This window comes from Felis catus, chromosome B1, assembly GCF_018350175.1.
Source record: "Felis catus isolate Fca126 chromosome B1, F.catus_Fca126_mat1.0, whole genome shotgun sequence".
NCBI lineage: Eukaryota > Metazoa > Chordata > Mammalia > Carnivora > Felidae > Felis > Felis catus.
This window is the reverse complement of record NC_058371.1, coordinates 64,378,539-64,403,348: the sequence shown is the minus strand read 5'-3', so window position 1 is coordinate 64,403,348 and position 24,810 is coordinate 64,378,539. Positions and strand designations below refer to the sequence as shown.

The following is a 24,810-nucleotide window of genomic DNA, read 5'->3' as shown; positions in this document are numbered from 1 at the left end:
AAAAGTATCAAGTTATCTTTTGCATATAGTACTGAAAAGGAAAAATAACTCATTTTGTTGAAATGAAACCAAATGTGTGTGTGAACAAACAAACAAAATGTTTGTTGTGTGAAATCATGAAATCGTGCCCCTCATCACAGCAAAAGCTTAAAAGAGTCAAAACCATTAACAAGTCATATTAGTGTACTGCTCACAGATAACAATTCTAGGTTAAACATTATATTTACTGAAACTCATAAAACATGAAAGTCAATAAACAAACAAATAAATACAGTTTACTTACTTTTGAAATATTACTTGATCGACTTGCAGATCGCCCTGGGGATTTTTCATTCTGAAAAATAAAATTACAGACATTGATTAAGAATTTAGCAATAGTCTTTACTGTGGAAAAAAGAAAGCCCAGCACAGACCAACGTCTAAATGTTCTCTATATTGTTCTGACTGATAAATATACAAATTGCTTACACACAATGGTTTTATGTCTTACCAAATTTTATTTCTTTAGTACAGATCAGTGTCCTTGTGAAAATGTTTCAATTAGCATCACATTCTAGGAGTATTTATGTCCAGGAAATGCTTATTTCTCTAGAAAAAAATGTATGCAGTTCCTTTGAAATAAATTAGAAAATGGATATATATTCCATTATTTCCTCTTTCATTCTTGCTACCAGGACATTCTAAGTAAATTCTGTTTCTAATGTCAGTAAATATTGCACACCAGGTACATGGTGCATACATCTAACTCCTCTTATTTTAAAATACATCTTTATTCGTCTTTTCTGTCATTTTACTTTTGTTCTATTTTTTTTAAGTTTATTTATTTTTGGGGAGAGAGAGTGTGCATGCAAGCTGGGGAAGGACTTAGAGAGTGGGGGACAGAGGATTGAAGCAGTCTCTGTTGCTGACAGCAGAGAGCCCAATGTGGGGCTTAAACCCATGAACCATGGATCATGACCTGGGCCAAAGTCAGATGCTTAACCCACTGAGCAACCCAGATCGCCCTCTGTTATTTCACTTTTAAAATGTAAAAATTTAGAGAGGCCTGGGTGGCTCAGTTGGATAAGCGTCTGACTTCAGCTTAGGTCATATCTCCTAGTTCATGAGCTTGAGCCCCGTGTCGGGCTCTGTGCTGACAGCTGGAAGCCTGGAGCCTGCTTTGGATTCTGTGTCTCCCTCTCTCTCTGCTCCTCCCTGGCTCACACTCTGTCTCTCTCTGTCTCTCAAAAATAAATAAATGTTAAAACAATAAAACGTAAAAATTTAGAAGATAGTTTTAAATTTAAAACCTTAATTAAGTTAAAAACCTTTAAAAACTATTTTAAAATCTGAAACTTAAAAATACACTAAAAAAATTATACCCTCAGTTCTTGCCTCTTAAAGGATATCCAACTTAGTAGAAAAGCATGAGAAAAGCTTTTGAATATTTTAAGAAAACTGTACAATTTTAAGGTAGAGAGAGACCTTAGAAAGTGGAGCCCTTCTTTTGAAACCCAGAAGCATTCTTTTCCCAGCAATGGCAGTGCTCATGCTCAAGCTGGAGTCAGCCTGAGGCCTTCTGTCCAGTCCAGTCTGGTTGCTCTTTCTAGTCTGCCAATTATCGGCTAGTGGATAATTGACTGACAAATCACAATGCATGGGTATTATGAATTTTACATGTACCGGGAGATCACAGTACACCTTTCCTTCTGTAGAGAAAATGTTGGAAGGAGCTGTTCTGGAAACCAAGAGTTTGTGAAGGATCTGAATTAACACCTTAATATTCTTTTAAGAAATTTTCTGAGCATCTAGACCTGGTGCCAAAGTGGACCTGTGTAGACAACTACAGTGCATCTTGACAGAGGTTGTTTTTGAGAACTAAGATGTTCTAAGAACCTGCAGGTCTGAAATTGCCCCATGATGACTGCTAGAGACAGTTTCAGCAACACAACGATGACAGGATAAGGCAAATGTTATTGTGGAGAAACAGTAGATGCATTTACTGCAAATTGTCACTGTGTCATGTGCAGGCTTGCACATATTCCAGCGGAATAGTATTTTTTCCTTTACATGCAACATCCATCTCATACAACCACTGATGTCACTGTGGAGCGTGTTATTACAGACCAAGATGAGTCACAACGATACAATTAGTTACACCTCATAATAGCCCCGTGATCCAGCTGGAGATTAATGTAGGTACTGCCAGCAGACATTTTTCCTTGATTAGCTTCCTCTGGTGATGGAGAGAGGTACTTTTCTCCTGACATCTCAACTCCTCTTCTAGATACCAGAAAACAAAACTAATCCATCTTCCCTTCTGAGTGAAATGCAGGATTCTGACACATATTGTATAGAACAGACGGAAATAAGTCACATAATATAACAGACAGGGAAGAATTTTGCGTAGTAGTTGTTTTGTTATGTTTTCCACATTTCCAAGGTATGTGAAAACATAATTAAGGAACTAGGACTGAAAGGTGCTTCAACAAGAGCCCAGAGGTACCACAGAAATTTAACATGACATCAGATCACTTAATTTTGCAAACCAAATAGGACTTTGTGGTGTTTTCAGATAAAAACAAGGAGAGTCAGATTCCCTCCAGAGTTGTGAATGAGTTCAGCATAAGGTTATAATAAGCAGATAATTCCAATACTTGTCACCAGCATCCCCAAATCTAATAGGGAGGAAGCATCTTCTTGATTATTTAGTACTTCAAGAGATCTTTTAACTTGAGATCCTTTGGTTCTATTTTCTCCTAACACAAGATTAGGTATTGCAAGAAATAAAGGAGTTTAGGCAAAGGTTACTTTTTTTTTTTTTTTTTTTGCCAGAGCTAAGCTCCCTGTTGTGTCCATTCCAGTTAATACAGGGGACAGAGGGCACACACGAGTGCTGTGCTGGCAGCTTTGGAGAGGGAGAGCCCTACTTGCAATTTGCCCTGTGGTAATGCACTGGTTCTGGCAAGATCACAGTTTGACAAGCCAGGACTTTCCTCACTGTAACCTGTGTCTTCACTATAACATGGAGGAGATAATACCCTGGGGATTGTTGGAAGAAGCAAATGAGCTCTACATGAAAACATTTTATAGTTTGCAAGGTTATACTATTTCAATTACTATTCACAAGTAGAGGAAACACCCAAAGAGCTCCCTCAAAAATCATGATGATCATCACAGTTTACTAGACTCATAATTTAAACACAAACATCCTCATTTCTCTGTCCTGCAATTTTGCCTCTATTGTGGATTAGATTCTGGCATACAAAATGTAAGAATGAAAAATCAAATTTTTCTCTACCCAAGTAAGGAAGTTGGGTTTGCTCTGTTTTTGAAGCAAAGCACCAGAAGCACTTTTGCTCTTGGAAAACTTCCAAAGCTATCTGTTTCATTTGCTACTAATTAATTGGGTGGATTGTCCCATTACCATTGCAATGACAAATTCTTCTTCATAGATTAGTCAAATACGGTTGTCATACCTCATTATGATCAGTTGAAATTCTTCACCTTACATTAAATAGAAGCTGTCTTAGATTCTAATGTAACTTACTGGTACTCAAATTATAGTGACCTTTTAGGGGACTAAAAGTTGGAACCAACAAGAGCTTCAGACAAGTCTGCAAGAAAAGTATGGGATCATCAATCAGTGATGTTGAACAGCTATCTTAGCAGACTGGTTTTAGCAGACCATTCACAATATGCATAGAGTTTGACTTCTAATTTCAGAAGTGCTTTTTAATATTGACAAGAAGTTTCTAAGGTTTTGTTTGATATAAATATATCTGACATTGTTAGTTTTGTTCTGTGATTATTATTAGTATAATGATTGTTTTTCAAATTTGATCTTACTAAACATGCTGGATTTTTATTACCAGAAAGGAAAAACGATTACCAAATGATAAAATCATTACTAAATTGTTTTAACACATTTTCAGGGGCGCCTGGGTGGCACAGTCGGTTAAGCGTCCGACTTCAGCCAGGTCACGATCTCGCGGTCCATGAGTTCGAGCCCCGCGTCAGGCTCTGGGCTGATGGCTCAGAGCCTGGAGCCTGTTTCCGATTCTGTGTCTCCCTCTCTCTCTGCCCCTCCCCCGTTCATGCTCTGTCTCTCTCTGTCCCAAAAATAAATAAACGTTGAAAAAAAAATTTAACACATTTTCAATGTTATAATCTGAGGAAAATGACATAGTTCCTTCAAAAGGCAATACTCTGTGTTAAAGAATATACAATATGGCTGGACATGTATGTATCTACACATGGATATTTTATATATTGTACCATTGATCAGAAGAGGGCATTAAGGAAGCTTGAAGGAGGTTGTTTTATGTGAACTTAAGGAAAAAAACAAAACAAAACAAATTCCTGCCTGAGTGAAGAAACCAGAGTAAGATTCACACATTTCACTGATACAATGTTATTCTCTAGTTTTTTTCCTTGGTCCCCCTCACCTCCACCCCCTACCCCTGTCCAGGCTAAAGATCAAGAATATTTGAAAGAAGAAAAAGAAATGAGGCAAATTTGAAGGTCATCTGAAGAATTCTAAGTAGAAAATGGAACTATGTTTACTAAGGTAATTAAAACCTGTAATAAAAGTCTTTGAAAGCAATGTGGTTTATAAATGAAAAAAAAAAAAACACAGAGAAATTGTATGCAGTAAAAACTTGATTAATAGATATATTTAAAAATCTCATGTCCACTAAGTGAAAAATACTGTTTTTTAATGTCTATGAAAGATGTAAAATTCATGTACCCTCAAACAGTACCTTAACAAAAAAACTTCAAATAGAGATTTATAGGGCACTTCTTTTGATATTGAACCAATAAAATTAGAAATAAAAACTTGAAATGTGACTAATAAATCTTAATCACCACTAATTAACACATTTTTAGATAATGCTTGGTTCAATGAAATAAAAGTCTTTGGAAAATTATAGCCAGAAACTCATGAAAATAATATGCTAAGACTTATAGAGAACACAGCAAAAGCTATATCCAGATAAAATTTATAACTGTAAATGCTTTCCATATTAAAGAAAACAGTAATTAACAAAATAAAAGAACATAGAAAAATGAAAGTAATCAATTATAAAAGCTAAAACTCATTAAATAGATATAAATAAGAATAATACAGAAACATTTTCTTAAGGCAGGTCCCTGAGAATAATTACAAAAGAGATGAATTTCTAGTAAGGCTTATCAAGGGAAAGAGAAAGCAGGAATAAATAAGATAAGAAAGGATAAATGACCAAAGACACAGAAAAATTAGAAAAATTGTAAAAGAAAGCTACACGTAATGTTATTGCAACAAATCTGAAAACCTAGAAAAAAATCAACCATATTCTAGCAAAATAAAAGTTGTCAGAATTTATTTAAGAAGAGGAAAACTCAGACACAGTAATTAACAAAGAAGGGATTAGATAAGTAAATAGAAGTCTACTTGAATACATATAGTAATTAACAAGCAATTAGATAAGTAAATAGAAGTCTATATGCCCTAAAAAGTATAAGGGCATGATGATTTCCAAGTAAGTTGTACCTCATTTAAAAAAAAGAAAAATTTTTAATGTTTATTTATTTTTGAAAGACAGAGAGAGACAGAGTGTGAGCAGGGGAGGGGCAGAGAGAGAGAGAAAGACACAGAATCTGCAGAGGCTCCAGGCTCTGAGCTGTCAGCACAGAGCTCGACTTGGGGCTCCAACTCCCAAGCCGTGAGATCATGACCAGAACTGAAATCGGATGCTTAACCAACTGAGCCACCCAGGTGCTCCAGTTGTACCTCATTTTTAAAGAACACGTAATTTCAATTTTATTTACGTTATTCTTGATGATAGATACATAAAGTTCCCAAATTCATGTTATTAATCTTGCATAATGTGTTAAGACAGTACCCAAAAAGAAATACAGAAGGAAAAGGAAACTATGCTTTAGTCTTAATTGAGCAATCTGAAATCTGGATTGAAAAACTGAAGAACAATAATATAAGCTATAACTTTTTGGCAGTTCAAGGAAGCCATGTGGAGACAAATCTGATGGAGATATTGCTTAGAGTATTTCACACAATAAGAGCGAGTTTACTGGCTCAGTCTATAGTCATTCAGTAGAATAAAGATGTGTGATAATGCCAGTGAAGGTCACACTATATTTTTTAATATGTCAAATTTTTGGCATATTTCAAGACCTGCACTTGTTGGGGACTTAGTTGAGGGTACTTTGGCTCATGATACCCAACAGAGAATATTTCTAAGGCCCTTGTCAAATACAGTTGGGGGGCCGCCTTGGTAAAGTACAATGAATTAGTTTCATTTCCTCTGACTCTTAGATTCTAGATGCTGAGAAGGAGAAGAGAGGGCCAAGTTAGCTTTTGGTAAAAGAGTGAGGTGGGAGAGAAATACCTCTATTGTGCTGGTCTATGATCCCTTGACTCCATTCTTGCCCCTTGTTCTCAGTTTTAGGAAAAATTGAATAACTTACACAAGCTCTTTATATGATACATCCTTTTAAAGTCAGCTTTCAGATTTTTCCACTATTTGAAAGTTTTTCATTTTTCATCCTTTAAATTTTTGCATTAGAACCTTAAGTATAGATGTATCTATTGCTTCAAAATATTTGCAATAACCTAACATCTTCTCTTCTGTTTCACATAGCAAGTGATCTCTAAAGTAGATTCTCAAGTATTTACAACTGAAGGCCTCTTACACAGATAAATGGAAATTGCCCTGGCATTCAGGGGATATCATGGTTAATTTTATGTGTCAACTTGGCTGGGCCATAGTGCCGATATGTTTAATCAAACATTCTTCTGGATGTTTCTTTGAAAGTGTTTTTTGGATGAGATTAACATTTACATCAGTGGACTTTGAGTAAAGCAGATTACACTGTATAATGTGGATAAATCTTACCCAATCAGTTGAATGCCTTAATAGAACAAAAACTGACCTCTTCAGAACAAGAATGAATTCTGCTAATTCTGCCAGCAGAACTGCCTTTGGGCTAGAACTGCCACTCCCCTGAGTCTCCAGCCTACTCGCCCACTATATAGAACTCTCTCTCCCTCTGTGTGTGTGTGTGTGTGTGTGTGTGTGTGTAGATAGATATACATATAGATATAGATATAGACATAGATATAGACATAGACATATCTATCTATCTATCTATCTATCTATCTATCTATCTATCTAATCTATCTATATCCTATATTTCCTATTGGTTTGGTTTTTCTGGAGGACCCTAATGCATATGATTTGTTTTATTTCTATTTGTCATTCTTTTTTTCCCATTGCTACTAGTATATTTGCCTTTTATTCTTCTTCTTTCAAAACTCTGCTATCTCTTGTGCTGTGTTCATAGGAATTCCTCCAGCTTCTTTATATTTTATTAAAGTTTATTTATTTTGAGAGAGAGGAAGAGCATGAGTGGGGGGGGGCAGAGAGAGAGGAGAGAGAGAGAATCCTAAGCAGGCTCCGCGCTGTTAGTGCAGAACCCGACGTGGGGCTCAGTCCCACAAACCATGAGATCATGACCTGAGCTGAAATCAAGAGTCATTTACTTACCAACTGAGTCACCCAGGCATTCCTAACTTCTTTTATCTAAATGTGTGTGATGTTTATGAATTTTAGTCCAAAATATTGGCACACAAAGAATGTCACATTCCATAACTTCTCTAAAACTCAAATCTGCCTTCAGCCTCCACCTGTAGCATGGCACTCACCTGAGTGAGATGCAAAACTTCTTTAAAAATATTAGCATATATCTAAATCGTAGTATGCATCTTTGATACACCAGCAGTGCATCCAAAAATGCATAAGGAATAGAATAAATAAGATTTATTCCAGACATTTCTTTTTCAGGAAATCTGTCAATATTTCGTTAGATTAATACATTGAAAGAGACAAATATAATGATCTTATATGCCAAAAAGATAATTGACAAACCTCTGCAGTCTTACTACCATGTAAGTGCTAAGTACAATAAGAATTGGAGGAAATCTTTTAAAGTGATAAAGACAAGATTTTAAAATCAATGCCAAAAATTATTCTAAATGATAAAATACAAGAACTATGAAATTCTGTTAGGGATGTTTGCTCTTGCTATTACTATTCAACTCATCTTAGAGTTTCTAACACGTGTAACAACAATAAAATAAAATATTTGGTGCGAAAAATATTGAAAGGAAGGAGCAAAACAAAGCAATCTCTTATGGATATGGTAGAAATTCCAAGTGTACCTAGTTAAAGAAGAAAACTATGAGAATTAATGAGACTTTAGTATAATGGCTAGATATAGGATAATTATACCATGGCAGAGTCTACTACATTTCCTAAAATGCATCATCCTTTCTTCTGCAAAAACAGAATGGCAACTGGGTATATTTCTTTCCAGTCACACTGTGTCTCCTAGCATTTCTTTCAATTATAGGCTGCCTATAACTAAATTCCCTCCAGTGAGATGTGAACAGAGCTCACAATTGTCAGTTTCCTGCGTGTCCCATAAATCTACAATTTCTTTTTCTATTGCTCGGTGCTAAGACGGTGACTATCAGAGCAAGCCAGGAAGCCACATATTAAGTAGAGTACAGCTGAATTCTCCTGAGTCCTCAAATGACCACATGGTGAAGAGCCCTCAGCCAGTTTGGAACATACACTCTAAACTTTCATGGAAAAGAAATAAACTTGTATTTCTTTGAAGCCATCACATTTTTTGTATTTATTTCTTGTGATGTTTTAGTCTATCTTAATAGAAATACTACAAGATCAATAGCTTTTTCCCTTCCAGCAATAAATACCCAGAAATGTAATAATAAAAACAAAAACCATAAAATACTTAAGAATAAATTTAACAAATAAATTATAAAATCTTATTAAAATATAAATTACAAAATCTTACTGAGGAGATCATGAACTGAAAAAATGAAAGCACCACTTTTTGATGGGAAAATAATTTCATAAAATATACATCTTCTACAAAATGGGATATAAATAGAATGTAGTTCAAATTAATCTCTAATGGGGTTTATTTCTTCCTTTCTGAAGCAGAAAGGAGATAGATAAAATTATCTTGAGGAACAAATATAGAAAAAGAAATGCTGGAGAATAGCCAAGAAATTAATTTTAAAAAGGTTTCCAAATGCTAGGCATTGTCCATATTAACCCACTGTGATTAAGTCAATATGGCATTGGCGTAAGAATTGGCCAAAAGGAAATCCAGTGAAATCCAGAATAGAAAATCCAGAAGCAGATCAGAGTCTCACATATAACAAAATTGGTATTTCAAATCAATATTGAAAGGAAAGTTGTCATAATAAATGCTTCTGGACAACTGACTATCTACATGGAAAAAAAAAAAAAAAACAAACCCATACTGAATAGCATATACAGAGGTGCCTGGGGTGGCTCAGTCAGTGAAGTGTCTGACTCTTGACTTTGGCTCAGGTCATGATCTATCAGTTTGTGAGCTCAAGCCCTGTGTCAAGCTCTATGCTGACAGTGTGGAGCCTGCTTGGGATTCTCTCTCTCTCTACCCCTCCCCTGTTCTCTCTCTTTCAAAATGAGTAAACTTAAAAAAAATAAAATAAATGGCATATACAGTCATAGATTCCAGGTGGAACAAAGTCTTGAATATAAAAAATTAAAAAAATATTTGACATAAGCTTAAATTATAAATTCAATCTTGGGGTGGGGGAGGTCTATATATAACTAATATGAGACCAGAAGCTATAAGTGATACTTGATTATATTATGTCTGTAAAGAACACAAAAATTAGAGTGAATAAACAAACAGTAACATTATAAACAAGCACAAAATAGAAGATTAATAAAGTTCAATTTCTGTAATATGCAGAGAGATTTTTGTATATTCATGAAAAAGGCAACAGAAGAAATCCAATGGAAAATAAAATTAAGTGAAAGATAGGAATAGAAATTCACAGAAAAAGGATTGCAGATTGTTAATAAACATATAATAAGATGCTTAAAATCACAAGCTGTCAGAAAAATGCTAATTAGAGTAAAAACAAGGCATTGCTTTACACTCATCATGTTAGAAAGATTGAATAGAGTGATAGCTTCCAGTGCTGGTGGGGAGAATAAGAAAGCGTACTCTCAAAAATTGCTAGGAGAAGTATGAATTTTTGCAGGATCATTTGCAAAAACATCTGGCAACATCTGTTAAAATTAAAAATATCACTTTATGCAGTAATCTCACTGCTGGGAATCTGTCCCAGAGAAATAAAACCACTGGTTCATACGAATATGCGAATAAGGCCACTTAAATACAGTTCTGTTCTTAATTGAAAAAAAAAAACTAAAACCCATCTTGGCAATAAAGACGTGCCAGTTGTTAAGTTAATGTTCTCGAAGCTTTATTTTTTTTTAGATTTTTTAAATGAAATTAACTAATTTTCTAATGTCAATTAATACTTAGTCCAATTTCATTGTTTCCTGACTGACAAGCTGTGTTCCACAAGAGACTTCTGGAATGTGGAACTGGAGGCTCTGAGATGTGGTATGCCTTGCTCGAGGTCATAGAGGCAGTCAATGAAAGAGCTGTGACCAGAACCGATGTCCTTTGACCCACTGTTCAGTGCTCTTTTTTTTTCTTTTTTTAATGTTTATTTGTTCTTGAAGCTTTAAGCCCACCCTCCTAAATTCTACTCTGGAGCTGGGGCTCTGCAAACCACATTTCTGTTTCCTCACCCCACTCCCTCTGACTCTCTGCTAAGAGGGGCACTACAGGGGAACTTGGAAGGCTGGAAAAGGAAAACGGGATTTGCTCAGTCCTGTTTGCTTTCCATTGGCTTCTTCTCCACTTCTTGTGTGAGTATCATCCTAGAAATGCTTCTTTACTCTGGTAGCTGGGGTCACCTCCTGGAGCAGTAGCCAAGGACAGTGTGCAGTTTTTCTAACAGCCTCGGAAACAGACGCCACACTCTTTAGATCCCAACACCAGCCCGCTGGCTCCTTCTTCAAAAGTTCGAGTTTCAATTCCATTGGGCCCCTTTTTCAAGCTATAAATAATCCAGTTTCTTTCCTTTGTTCACCCAGACTAGGCAATAAATCTTTACATTAAGTTTTCTATATTAAAACCGAAGTCTGGTTTCTCTCTCCTGACTAGATCCTGACTAATGGAGTAAACAATGCTCACCAACAGAGAAATGATTAAATAAGTTATAGCAGAGCCACGCTTTGGAATATTATGCTATTATGAAATAGAATGAATCAGCTCCTTGCCATTTGTCCCAAAGGAATTTTCCACAAGATAAGATTGAGTCCAAAAAGTAAAAAGAGAAGTTGTATAATATGATTATTTGGAAAACATATAAGGACAGAACTTCTACAAGTGTCTATGTGTGCATATATTTATGTGTAGACATGTATTTGTGTATGACTATATGAGCATGGCAAAAGTCATGGCAGTTAAGTACGACTCTTGATTTCGGCTCAGGTCATGATTTCACTGTTCTTGCAATGGAGTCCCATGTCAGGCTCTGCAGTGACAGCATGGAACCTGCTTGGGATTCTGTCTCTCCCTCTCTGGCTCATGATCTCTCTCTCTCTCTCTCTCTCTCTCTCTCTCTCTCTCAAAAATAAATAAACGTTAAAAAAATAGAAAAAGTCATGGAAGGGATACTCATGAGTGTGATAACATGAGTTTCTTGGGGCAAGAGTGAGAGGGCAGAGGGAGAGTCCAGTGGAAGAGGAGAAAGGAGATAAGGGGGAAAAAGAGTCCTTAAAACTAAAAAGAGCATGGTGTATGCCTGTTTATGTAAAATTATATATGGATGTGAAGTGCATACAGAAATTATAATGCAAGTGTGAAGTTACATCTTTATTTATTGGCAAGTGATGATATCCAAAATATATTATTAAGGTGAAAAAGAGAGTTAAACAATAACATGTAGAGGACATTTTCATTTCTTTAAAATCAAGTATACAGAACCTGTAGAAATATTTATGTATTTACATATATATTTTTGACTAAGCAAAAATATGCTCATCCAATATCGGTTATTATCACACCATCTACTCATAATGGTTACCCTCAGTCCCACAGCATGATAGTACTGCAGGGAGCAGAGAGGCTTATGGAGATATTCTAGCTTAAAAAAAAAATCTGTGGGTGGTAGAGTTTTACTTGTTTTTCATAATATTTTTGTAAAAATATCAAATTAAGAAAATTAAAGAAACAAAAATGGGAAAGTTAGTCTTACTCATCAAAGATTAGATATCATAAAGAGATAAATGTGTGTGCGTGTGTGTGTGTGTGTGTGTGTGTGTGACAGAGAGAGAGAGAGAGAGAGAGAGAGAGAGAGAGAGAGAGAGAGACATTTGATGTTTATATTCCCCAAGACAGTACAGTAAATGGAACATAAAGGCATCAAATTAATTACTGGGTCAAGTAGGATTGGTAGAAAAAAAACAGTGACATTTGGATTAGAGCTCTGTCACTAACCATGTGACCTTAGGAAAATCATCTACCTTCTCTGGCCTTGGCTTGCTGAATTTGCAAAGTGGGCATAAGAACATATGGTTACCTTCTTAAAATAGCTGTGGAACAAATATGATACACTTTGAAAAAGCATGTTCCAAATATAGTGTAAGGCACTATATAAGCATAAGCAGGACCTAGGATTAAGCTTGGATTTGCTAGAGCTAAAGGAAGATTAGTGAAAAGGACATATATTTGTAAGTGGTCAAATTTATTATTAAATTTTGTACTACATAGAATTTACTTAAAATACTCTTAATTTTTTTTAAAAACAAACATACTCCCAAATACCCAATTTAATTGAAAAACTTGCTAATATTGTTAATTATGATAATGAATAAAACCCTCATACCTATTCAGACAGCCAAACAACTATATTCACTAGGAATTAAAGAATATAAAAATCATGTGATGGAAATTTCCCTTCCCTCCTGAAAAAATTCATGAAAAAATACCTTTTTAATGGTATACTCTTCTAAAAGAAAGACTCTACAGATGAAGGACTTGCTATTCTAAACAAGTCAGCAGTTGTAATTCCTAACATGAGAACAAAAGGAAACATTTTTTTAAAGTTTGTACACCCCAGTACTGAAAACGCTTCAAACTGATCTTGTTTGGATGGAAAGAAAAATAATATAGTATAGTGATCATTGGCCAAATTGCCAGAGCACCAGAGAAAAGGACCTGAGGGTTTAATTTAGACATGTTTACAGTTATGAAAAGACAGAAAATAAGGGGTACCGAATGGCTGCTAAAATTTAGAAGGTGATGGTTTTAGTTCACTGGCTTGTTTGAAAAGGTGATTACTGCTATGTTTGTTTGTTTTTACAGTATATAGAGTAAGGTCAGCATACAACAGTTTAGTGTACAACAGTTGAACCCCTATAAGAGTGAAATATAAGCAGTTTTATATGCTCCCCAATTCTGTTCTATAACGACAACGTTCACATTAAAAACAGGAAGATCACCGTACCTCTACCATTGTAAGAATATACACATAATTTATAAAACTTCTTGCATTTTTTATTGATCTATGTATAAAATTTTTTTATCATACACTTTCTATCACAATAATCTTTATTAATATTGTCAAAAGAAAAATCCACAGTTGCCTTTTAATATTTTTTTTGCAAAAAATTATATAAAGTCACATTCCTTGTTAATTAACTGCTTTTCTTATAAATGCTAAACATTTCCCCAATTTTTGGCCTTTTTCTGTCTTGGAATCTCAGAGTTTAAGTAATAAAGACTTCATATATTCATTTGAGTTCCAGATGTTATATTCGCAGGTGTACTATAGGTGACTTGAGATCTATGTCCCACTATTCGCAGGTGACTTGAAATCTATGTCCCACTCTTCACAGCTCTGTGCCCAGGAGGCACACCTGGATGGGTCTCATTGCAGACGCTTTGCTCACTGACTTCCAATTTTATTCCACCAATGCGGACCCCCAGTTGGAAATTATAGCAGTGGAGGATAATGAGACAGTGTAAATTATCCCCTCTGTGAGACATCACCAGAGGCTGGCTCTGTCCCTTAATTGGAGGTCTCAGCAGTTGTCAAGTAGCCCTCTCTACAAAACCTGCTGTGTCTCTGGGTTCTGAAAAATGTTCCCTCTTCTTGCCTTTTCAAGCCTGTGGGGTGGTAATACTTCCTGTTGTTTCTAGCCAGGGTACCACGCTATCCCTTGTATCTTCTATATACTCTGCTCACACCCATTGCAAATAGACTATCAATTCCTCGCAAATTATTGAATTTGGAAGTGCCATCTGTTTCTTTCTGTACCTTGATGGATATGGGTTATCTTTAGTATTCTTTGTGTAGCCTTATCATTGTTATTATCACTACTAATTTTTGCTTAATTTTTATTGAATTAAGATCTTAGAAGGTTGCTCTAGAGATACGGGGGTCATATTTTATCTACCCCAGTCTGCAGCTTCTAGAAAATCTATCAAGTTTTCAAACCACTTTTTGTATTAGAGTTATATTATTTCCTTCTATGGGTTTAATTTAAAATTGGAGACATGTTTGTAAGACAGTCTGCATATTAGAGAACAGCCATTTAAAATGTGCTGCATGGTGGGTTGTTTTCATTAGCATTTTCATCTTCCATTCTTTTAAAAGCACCTTAATGACCATATATTTCTCAAGACACTGTCAGGGGAAATTCAGGCTTAGGTATTTTGCTAAATTTTGAAATAAAATTGACTAAATTTTAAAAAATCCTAAAACCTTCACGGCACACACACAAACACACACACACGTTTATGCAAATGTATGTTTTGGCAAGTTTATGATCCACGCAAAGGCTGGTAATTCTTCCTTCTGCACCATGGCAGGGCCTCACTTACATGTGATGTGCTACTTCAAGCCTGTCCCATTCTTGTGCCAGACGTCTATTCTTGTCCCCACTCCATTATTCAACTCTTTCTCCCTCCTTCCTTCTGTCAGTAATATATAAAGAAATGTGATAAAATTTTATCTTTGGGTATGTAAATTCTGGTTCTATAAAATAGCTGAAGACATATGAGAGTTTCCTAGTTGGATAAATAGGCACAATGAGCTAGAGATGGATCAGAACATCGTACCAGGTAGGGAGCTAGGGTGGCTCAGACTCTTGATTTTGGCTCAGGTGATCATCTCGTTGTGAGACTGAGCCCCGTGTGGGGCTCTGTGCTAAGCATGGAACCTGCTTGGGATTCTCTCCCTCTTCTTCATTCTCTGCCCCTCCCCTGCTTATGTGTGCTCTCTCTATCAAAATAAATAAATCAACATTAAAAACAAAAGAAGACAAAAAAGACCCCCACAATACCAGGAAAGGGAATATTGTCCAAGTTTCAGACCTTTCCCTCACTGTCATTTATTTATGGACTACTTTTGACAGTTTCTCATTATATCATAATATTGGCCCAGCAGGGAGTCTGAAGTTACAAATTAAAAAGAATTTTTTTTTAATTTTTTTTTCAACGTTTATTTATTTTTGGGACAGAGAGAGACAGAGCATGAACGGGGGAGGGGCAGAGAGAGAGGGAGACACAGAATAGGAAACAGGCTCCAGGCTCTGAGCCATCAGCCCAGAGCCTGACGCAGGGCTCGAACTCACGGACCGCGAGATCGTGACCTGGCTGAAGTCGGACGCTTAACCGACTGCGCCACCCAGGCGCCCCAAAAAGAATTTTTTTTAATCTTTATTTATTTTTGAGACAGACACACACACATAGTGCAAGCGGGGTAGGCGCAGAGAGAGAGGGAGACACAGAATCCAAAGCAGGCTCCAGGCTCCAAGCTGTCGGCAGAGAGCCTGATGCAGGGCGCAAACTCATGAGCTGTGAGATCATGACCTGAGCTAAGTCTGAGGCTTAACCGACTGAGCCACCCAGGCACCCCTGAAGTTACAAATTTTTACAGCAACATCTTATGGAGTTCTTTTAAGAAGAAAGCCTGCACGCCATCTTAGCATAATGCAAATCCCATGCATGCATGAAAAACATTACTGCTGGATTGTTTCTAAATCATTACAACAGCTCTAACATAACCTTTCTCCCTTATCTTTCTCTCCCTCTCTCCATTGTTATAGGGTAATCCTTCCTGAACCTATTTTTTTTAAACAATTAAAAAAAAAAACACCTGAACTTGTGCTTTAGACAAGAAATTCAGGATTCTTGTCCATTATTATTAGGGTAATTACTAGACAAACAATTGAGGGCAGGAAAGCAGGCGACCTCACAAAAGGCCATAGTAAAATCAAATTCCATTTTTCCACATATACACTCTGTTGGATCCAGGAGAAAATGATGAGGAATGGCCCTGGAGAGTTATTACTTAATATGGTATTATAACTAATAAATGATACATCTTATAGGATGTCTGGGCTCAAATGCCAACTACACCACTTATGGTACACCTTGGGCAAGACAGTTATCCACTTGGAACTTCTAGTGATTCACTTGTAGAATGTTGATAATAACACAGTCTTCTCGAGATAGTTGTGAGACTCACACTAGAAAGTGGGATCTAAACTGTTTAGCATGGAACATAATGGGCTACACAGAACAATGGTAGCACAGTTAATCTTCCATTTTATATAAACTTTAAATCTTATTCATACACAGCCTATATTTCATTAGCTTAGAGGCGTACTCTATTAGAAATAGAAGTTCTGAATCCATTTCTTGAAAATGTCGCAAAATTAGTTTCAGAAATGTGTTACGAAGCATTCTTTCATAAAATTAAAACTGCTCCTTCAAATCTCACCTATGGATATTGGTAGAGGTGTGAGACCCTGACTGGTCCAAAAGGGTAAGGCTAATGTGGAACAAGATGTCTGACTCTGGCTCTCATCTGCATAACACTTAAAACTAAGCCTCAGTGAGCCTTGGTCATTTCTAGAAAAGTCTTAACAAGTTGGCATATTATACAGGACAACTATAAGCAAATACATACACCATAAAGAGATGGGAAGAAATGATTTCTGACTACCAAAAAGACATCAAATAGTAAATATATAATAAGTATAATAATAATAATAATAATAAATAAGCATAAGAATGAATTTGCAGTCAGATATACTTAATTCAAATTCTAGATCAGTTCATACTCACTAATAATGTGACTGTGGGTCAGTCACTTCTCAGTGTCTCATGTTATTCTTTCACTGGGTTTTTAATTATTAGAAATATTATAAGTACCAAACTGAGGAGGATTTCTGGCACATGTTTCAATAAAGGCTAGAAGTGGCTTGAAAATGAAAGGTTTTAACCATTGGACTTTAATGAACTCCATGATTCTACACGACACACATAGAAGTCATCCTCAACAAACATACAGTGTAAGTAAAAATTTGCTTGCTATACAAACTCAACTTTTATAAAACTTCCCTAGTTCACAGTTCCAACTATGTTACTGTCTTCAAACTTCCTTCACATAAAAATTCTGGAGACTTATTGTGTATAAATAGCAATTACTAATGAAATTATCTGGGAGTAAATTTATATATATATTATTCTACACTCATTACTTGATAAAGTGTTTTTCAAGGGAAGGGACTATATTTCAGTTAAATTTTTATTTTCTTTAAATCCAATCTAATACCTACCTGGAACAGTACAGATGTTTAATAAATTAAGGAGAAATATTAATAATTCTGTTTGTTTTAGAGGCATATTAGCATAGGTGTTCTCGAGAATAATGGGCAGTAAGTATACGATGGCAATTTATATGATATTTCATTCATGAATAATAAAATATGCCTTTATTTTACACATTTATAATGGAAAAATTAATATCTGTACCTGTTCTTAAAATGGGGTCAAGTTATAAAGTCACAAATACAAAGCAACATTGGATTGATTTTGGTCAGAGTATATTTTGGATTCCATATATAATATTATCAACTCCTCCCTATGATAATGCTATTTATGAATGTTTAGCTGCAGTTCTGGATTAATCAGAAGCTATTATACTTTCTTTAAATATGAAATTTGTTGTCAAATTGGTTTCCATACAACATCCAGTGCTCATCCCAACAGGTGCCCTCCTCAATGCCCATCACCCACCCACTCTTCCCTCCCTTGACGTAAGACAATGGGCTGAAATTTTAAAAAGAGATAGAAAGAATAGAGGCCTGATACCTGCTGAAAGTGCTACCTGGAATTCTAGTATTATAAGCTAATACTGCATTTATTTTAGCTTACTCTCCCCCAGAGAAGGTATTAGCTTTTATATATTTAAGCTTCATATTTATAAAGTGTTTACATGATTTCAACCACCCAGATGCAAAAATCTGAAGGGGTTAAACGTTAATTCTTGGCAGAAAACACTGAGACCCAAGACGCGCATATGTGCACACAAGGAACATGAATTAATGACTACTTATTAAAGACAGTGAATTTCTCATAATAGAAATAATCTCTAGGGATAAAATATAATAAAATAAGGGCTGGCATATCTGCTGAAAATTCTCTACTTCAATATCAGAAGTTCAAAAAGCATTAAGACCTTTGACCACAAGCAGATTGAAACCAATTAATGAATTTTCAGCCACACTCTGTGGAGTGAATAAAAATCAACACTTCCTAGATCTTCATGTATTATAAGATAGTCCAGGGAACAATTTAGTTTCTTAAATTTTTGAAAAGCATAAAAATTATAAAGTACAGAAATTTTATAAAGAACAAAAGAGGCTGTAGTCAAAATATTGGTGGTTCAAAATAACACAGTGTTAGTAAATTATTATTTATCACCAGAAAGACTCATGTGCTGGTGTAATTAGTTTTCTTAAAATCTATTCAGAAGAACAAAATTGAAATTTTATCATGGCACTTTACCTGGTGCCAGGTTCTAGGAGGCCTTATCAAATCTAGTAGATGTGATTCAGTTTATGTAAAAACAAACAAAAAGCATTAAATGGATATAATTATTTGGCTTTATTCCTAATTTAAAATGCATTTCAGAGTATAAGGTGTACAATTTATTTGTATAGAGTAACTTGCAAATTGCCTTTACAGTAATAGGAAAGAGTGATTTCACAGCCATCTAAATGATAATATTGATTGTTCTGAGACATTAGACAGAATTAAAGTCAACTTAAAACCAGACAACCTATAAAACCATAAAAATCCATTATTTCTATATAAAGGCAAGCAGAAGCTTAACTTATAAACATACATTTAGAATGTGTCATGTTCAAGGATTATGAATATATTCCTTTTGTATAAGAAGTCCAAAGGATAAACCATTCTATTTGTTTTGCAGTGGTGTTAGCTTGCTTGTCCTAGGTCAGCTCCATGTCCAAGATCAGTCCCTTGAGGACCAGTGGGTAAATTATCTATGGCAGCTGGCAGGGTTGGAGTGTATCTGTGTGCAAAAGAGCATCACCTAAAAACCAAAAAGTGCCCAGAACTGCTAAAGTTTGAGTTGGTTGCCATGCAGCAACCATAGGTCTAGAAACTATTAGAAATCTAGAAAGTTCAACCTGTAGTTATTTTAAATAGTCAAATTAGCAGATCTTCTCTTAGAAGTTTAATAGCTACATAAAAATAAATGTTTTAAGTTAATAAGACATGTTAATTGATAATGCCTCTGGGGAAAAAATGTCCTAAGAGGCATAACATTATAATTAGTGGTTACTTGTTTTAGGGAGAAGTTTATATTTCAAGCATTAAAAAGTGGGTGATAAAAACCCAATGGCACAAAAAAAGAAAACATAAAGAAAGTACGGTAACATAAACAATTAAAATTTAAGTGATAATTGATAATGCATTTTCCATTCAATGAGTGCTTTAGAAAATTACAAATAAATCCTTTAAGTTTTCACAGTATGTGATTATGAGGCATATAGAACAACGTGTAAGGACACAGAATCTCAAGTCCAAAATCCCAAAACTGGAGTCCTAGTTCTATCATTTACTGATGGGTTAGCTGTGCAATTATGGGAAACTTAGCTTCTCTGTGCCTGTTTCTGAAGTTGTAAAATGTAAGTAATAATATTTATCATTAAGTACCTTTACTATAAGAATTAAATGAGATACTTTATGTACATATTTTAGCCTATATCCAGCTAATACCTGTTTTAATTTTTATTAAACTATCATGTTTAGTGTGACATCACTTTATTTTTCATGGCTTCCAAAGATCTTTTTTAAATTTTTTTAATTTTTAATATGAAATTTGTTGTCAAATTGGTTTCCATACGACACCCAGTGCTCATACCCACAGGTGCCCTCCTCAATGCCCGTCACCCACCCTCCCCCCTCCCTCCCACCCCCTATCAACCTTAAGCTTATTCTCAGTCTTTAAGAGTCTCTTAGGTTTGCCTCCCTCCCTCACTAACTTTTTTTTTCCCCTTCCCCTCCCCCATGGTCTTCTGTTAAGTTTCTCAGGATCACATAAGAGTGAAAATATATGGTATCTGTCTTTCTCTGTATGACTTATTTCAGTTAGCATAACACTCTCCAGTTCCATCCACGTTGCTACAAAAGGCCATATTTCATTCTTTCTCATTGCCAAGTAGTATTCCATTGTATATATAACCCCAAACTTCTTTATCCATTCATCAGTTGATGGGCATTTAGGCTCTTTCCATAATTTGGCTATTGTTGAAAGTGCTGCTATAAACATTGGGGTAAAGTGCCCCTATGCATCAGCACTCCTGTATCCCTTGGGTAAATTCCTAGCAGTGCTATTGCTGGGTCATAGAGTAGATCTATTTTTAATTTTTTGAGGAAACTCCACACTGTTTTCCAGAGTGGCTGCACCAGTTTGCTTTCCCACCAACAGTGCAAGAGGGTTCCCGTTTCTCCACATCCTCGCCAGCATCTATAGTCTCCTGATTTGTTCATTTTAGCCACTCTGACCTGTGTGAGGTGATATCTCAGTGTGGTTTTGATTTGTATTTTCCTGATGAGGAGCGACGTTGAGCATCTTTTCATGTGCCTGTTGGCCATCTGGATGTCTTCTTTAGAGAAACGTCTATTCATGTTTTCTGCCCATTTCTTCACTGGATTATTTGTTTTTCGGGTGTGGAGTTTTGTGAGTTCTTTATAGATTTGGATACTAGCCCTTTGTCCAATATGTCTTTTAATGTGAACTTAAAAAAGCGATGAGAAATATGATCACTTGTCTTTAATGTTTAAGCTATAACTACTTTATTGCACAAAACTACACATTTTACCAAGTCAGTATTTTAAAAGTAATGTTGTGTGGAGAAATACATCAGTATGAGTAATAAGATTATTAAACACCAGATCTATGAGATGCCTTTTGAAAGTTCTATTTTTAGAGATGATATGGATATAAGTGAGTGAAGTGATTCACCCAGGGCCCTAGTTAACTTCTGGCAACTCAGTTTCTGCCATAAGTCCAGCACTTATTCAGCTGAATTTATACAATATTCATTATTTCATTCATTTATTCATTCACTCGGCAGATACTTATTGACACTAACAACATTTGTGACACCCAGCCATATCTCTTTGCTGCTTGTTGACAATGCAGTGAATAAAATACAAATTTAAAGGACATAAAAATAATTAAAACTTATTTATGTTAAAGAATATTTAATAAGTACTCAGTGGAATTATCAACCTGAACTTCATAGGGGTAGCAGATGATGATAAGAGTTGAAAGACAAGAAGGGCTGTATGCCATGTAACCTTCAATAGAATATAGAGTACCAAAAATAATATCCATGTTTCAACTAGTTATAACCATCTTACTACTTTACAACAGTAAAGTTCTATTTTTGGACCTCAGCACATGACTTCTCTTTACATTAACCTTCATTGGGTGAGCCATGGGGAATCCAATATAGTCATTACCTCCCTCTTCATTTGGAATGTTCACTTACACAAAGTTGTACAGCAGGACCCATATATGTTAATAAACTTATTTCATAAGCATTTGTAACATCCCCCCCCTCAAAATTAGTATATTGGTTCTCATTTCAGGTACAGGCATTAAGAAAACTGATTGTTATAAAGCATTTGCACCCACATCAGCCTAAGGAAGCTGAGTATTAATATCAAGTAACCAACCTTGTCACATATGCCATTAGAAAGTGTGCCTTTTAATAATTTCAATAGTATTGTAACCACTCTGTTTTCTTTCTTCCACATCCAAAGAGTAGGACCTGTGCCTGCTAACTGTGGTTCAATGAGTTCTTGCATGGGGCACCTGGGTGGCTCGGCTGGTTAAGTGCCAACTTTGGCTCAGGTCATGATCTCATGGTTTGTGAGTTCAAGCCCCACATTGGGCTTTGTGTTGACAGCTCAGAGACTGGAGACTGCTTCAGATTCTGTGATTCCCTCTCTCTCTGCCCCTCCCCAGCTCTCACTCTGTCTCTGTCTCTCAAAACTAAGTAAACATGAAAAAAAATGAGTTCTTGTAGCACAATCAATGAAAGTGATTATTTTTTATTGTGTCTCCCTCTCTGAATGTTACCCCCCCCCCATCTCGATTAACCACTGTAAGTCTTTTTGCTGAATTCTTCTCTTTCAGATCTCTAAAAGTTGGGGTGTCCCAGGAATTACCTCTTAATTTTTTTTTATTTTCTCTATCTATACTTATTGGATGACATCTTCCAGTTCTGTGGGTTTAAATATAACCAACAGGGTGAAGGCTTCCGAATGCATAACTCCTTGTCCTATCTCTCTGAATTTTGGACTTCCTTTTCATCATCTCCAGCTCCTACTTAGTGTCTCTACATAGGTATATGATAGGCAACTCAAATTTACTTGTCTAAATCTAAGTTATCCCTAGAATGGTGAGGGATATGAGCAACTCAGTCTAGGGCCTGCTCTAAATAACTGCATTGTAAAGGAGAGATCACTGTCCTGATCTTTCATAGAGCCCTTCATAATGAATTAAATGAATACATTTTAAAACAGAATTTTAATTACATTCAGAAAAAAGAATAAGGTAAATCTTGCTATGGCCCAGCACACCCCTCCATATATACCACCCATTCTTTTTACTGCAACTAGAATTAGTCATTAAAAAGTAAATCAGGCCACTCAGCAATAAAAATACTGTGAGTATTACTCACTGCAAGTCCTTATTTCAGTACTCAATAATAAGAGAACACAACTCAAAAAATGTGCAACGATTTGAACACTCTTCACCAAAGAAGACATACAGATGGCAAAGAAGCGTACAAAAAATGTTCAACATTGTTAGTTCATCATTAGGAAGGTGAAAATTAAAACCACAGTGAGATACCACTACCTACTAATTAGAGTGGCTAAAATTTAAAAACAAAACACAAAATAACTGACCATTACAAATGTTGACAGGATCTGGGGAAGTGGGAGCCCTCACGCACTTTTGGTGGGAATGTATAAAGATGTAACTACTTTGGAGAATAATGTGGCAGTTTCTTAAAAGATTTGTGTACACCCAACATATGTCTTAGTCATTCTGCTCTTAGGTATTTTACCCAAGAGGAATTAAAGCATATGTTCATATAAACACTTGTACATAAATTTCCACAGGAGCCTTATTAATAGCAAAACACCCTGGAGACCAACTAAATGCCCTTTAACAAGTGAGTAAATAAGCAGGTAAAGGAATAAACCACAGCCCTGGAATTTTTATGTAACAGAATATTACTCAGCAATGAAAAGCACTGTAGAAATGATGCACACAACAATGTGGATGATCCCTCAACTAATCGAGCTGAGTAAAGGAGCTGGGCCACAAGAGAATACATACATTTTATAATATTCCAGTTCTAGAATGAAATGTCCAAATCTAGAGCAGTCAAACCAATCTAGAATGATAGGAAGCAGATCAGTAGTTGACTGGTCATGAAGGGGGTAGGGAGGGGCAGGTCTGAGGAATTACACTGGGGTACAAACAAATCTTTGGGGAAAAGGTTATGTTCACTATGTTAATTGTAGTAATGGTTTCAATATGCTTATATGGAAGTCACAATTTATCAAATTGTATACTTTAAACATTTGCAACTTACAGTATGTCACTTATACCTCAATACATTTGTAAAATTATATTAAATCAGATCATACCACTCTTCTGCTCAAAGCTTTCTATTGCCTTCCCAGAATTTTCAGAACAGAATTTAAAGTTCATACTCTCACATAAAAGTTTCTACATAATCTGACCCCTGGATAGTGTTTCGTCTGCTTTTTATAGTCATTCTTTTCATTGTTACGCTCACCTAGTCTCCATAATGGTCCTGAATATGTCAAATGTGTTCCTCATTAGGAGCAACTGCTAGCCCCTCAACTGCACACACCTTCCTTATTCACATGGATACTCACAAATTTTGCTTCCCCACTTTTTAAAATTCTCTGATCAAATGCAACCTCCTCAGAGAAGGCTTCCCTGACCACACTATTTTCATCAGCGCCCCCAACATTCATCATGTTTCACTCTTGATGCCATTACCCTAACCCATTTATCTTCCGGCAGATTATAACTACCTGGTGTTATATTAAATTTTTTACTTATTGCCCAATTTCCCCATTAGGATGTGACAGCTGTGACAATGAAGAGCCTTCTGTTTTGTTCAGTGTTACAACTCCATTACCTGTAACAGTGTCTAACATATTATGCACTCAATAAAGACCCACTGATGCAATGATATAATGTGAAACCCTCTCTGTATGCTATTGCACTGGAATAGCCCTTGTCTCTCCTTTAAAATTTTCCTCTCATAGTTTTTATTCTTCTGATATGCTGCAGTGGTATATGTGCTAGGACACACAATTAAAATATTATAGATACTGCTCCCCACCTAGCTTTCCCCAGAGTGCAAGGGATCATGCTGAAATGAACAGAGATGCCTAACATATATAGGGTATTGTGACGCCTGAGGGATATAGGGTAAA

The 24,810-nt window shown here is 35.8% G+C and overlaps 1 protein-coding gene across 7 annotated transcripts in view; it reads right to left on the bottom strand.

Annotated features, from left to right (window-relative positions):
- MARCHF1 (membrane associated ring-CH-type finger 1) overlaps positions 1-24,810 on the bottom strand; it is an 867,957-nt gene that overhangs the window by 166,106 nt on the left and 677,041 nt on the right. For all 7 annotated transcript variants that reach the window (XM_045055710.1, XM_045055711.1, XM_023252710.2 and 4 more), the window contains one exon: positions 284-334. In XM_045055710.1, the coding sequence (XP_044911645.1) occupies positions 284-334 (51 nt within the window). The remainder of the gene's footprint in view (positions 1-283; positions 335-24,810) is intronic.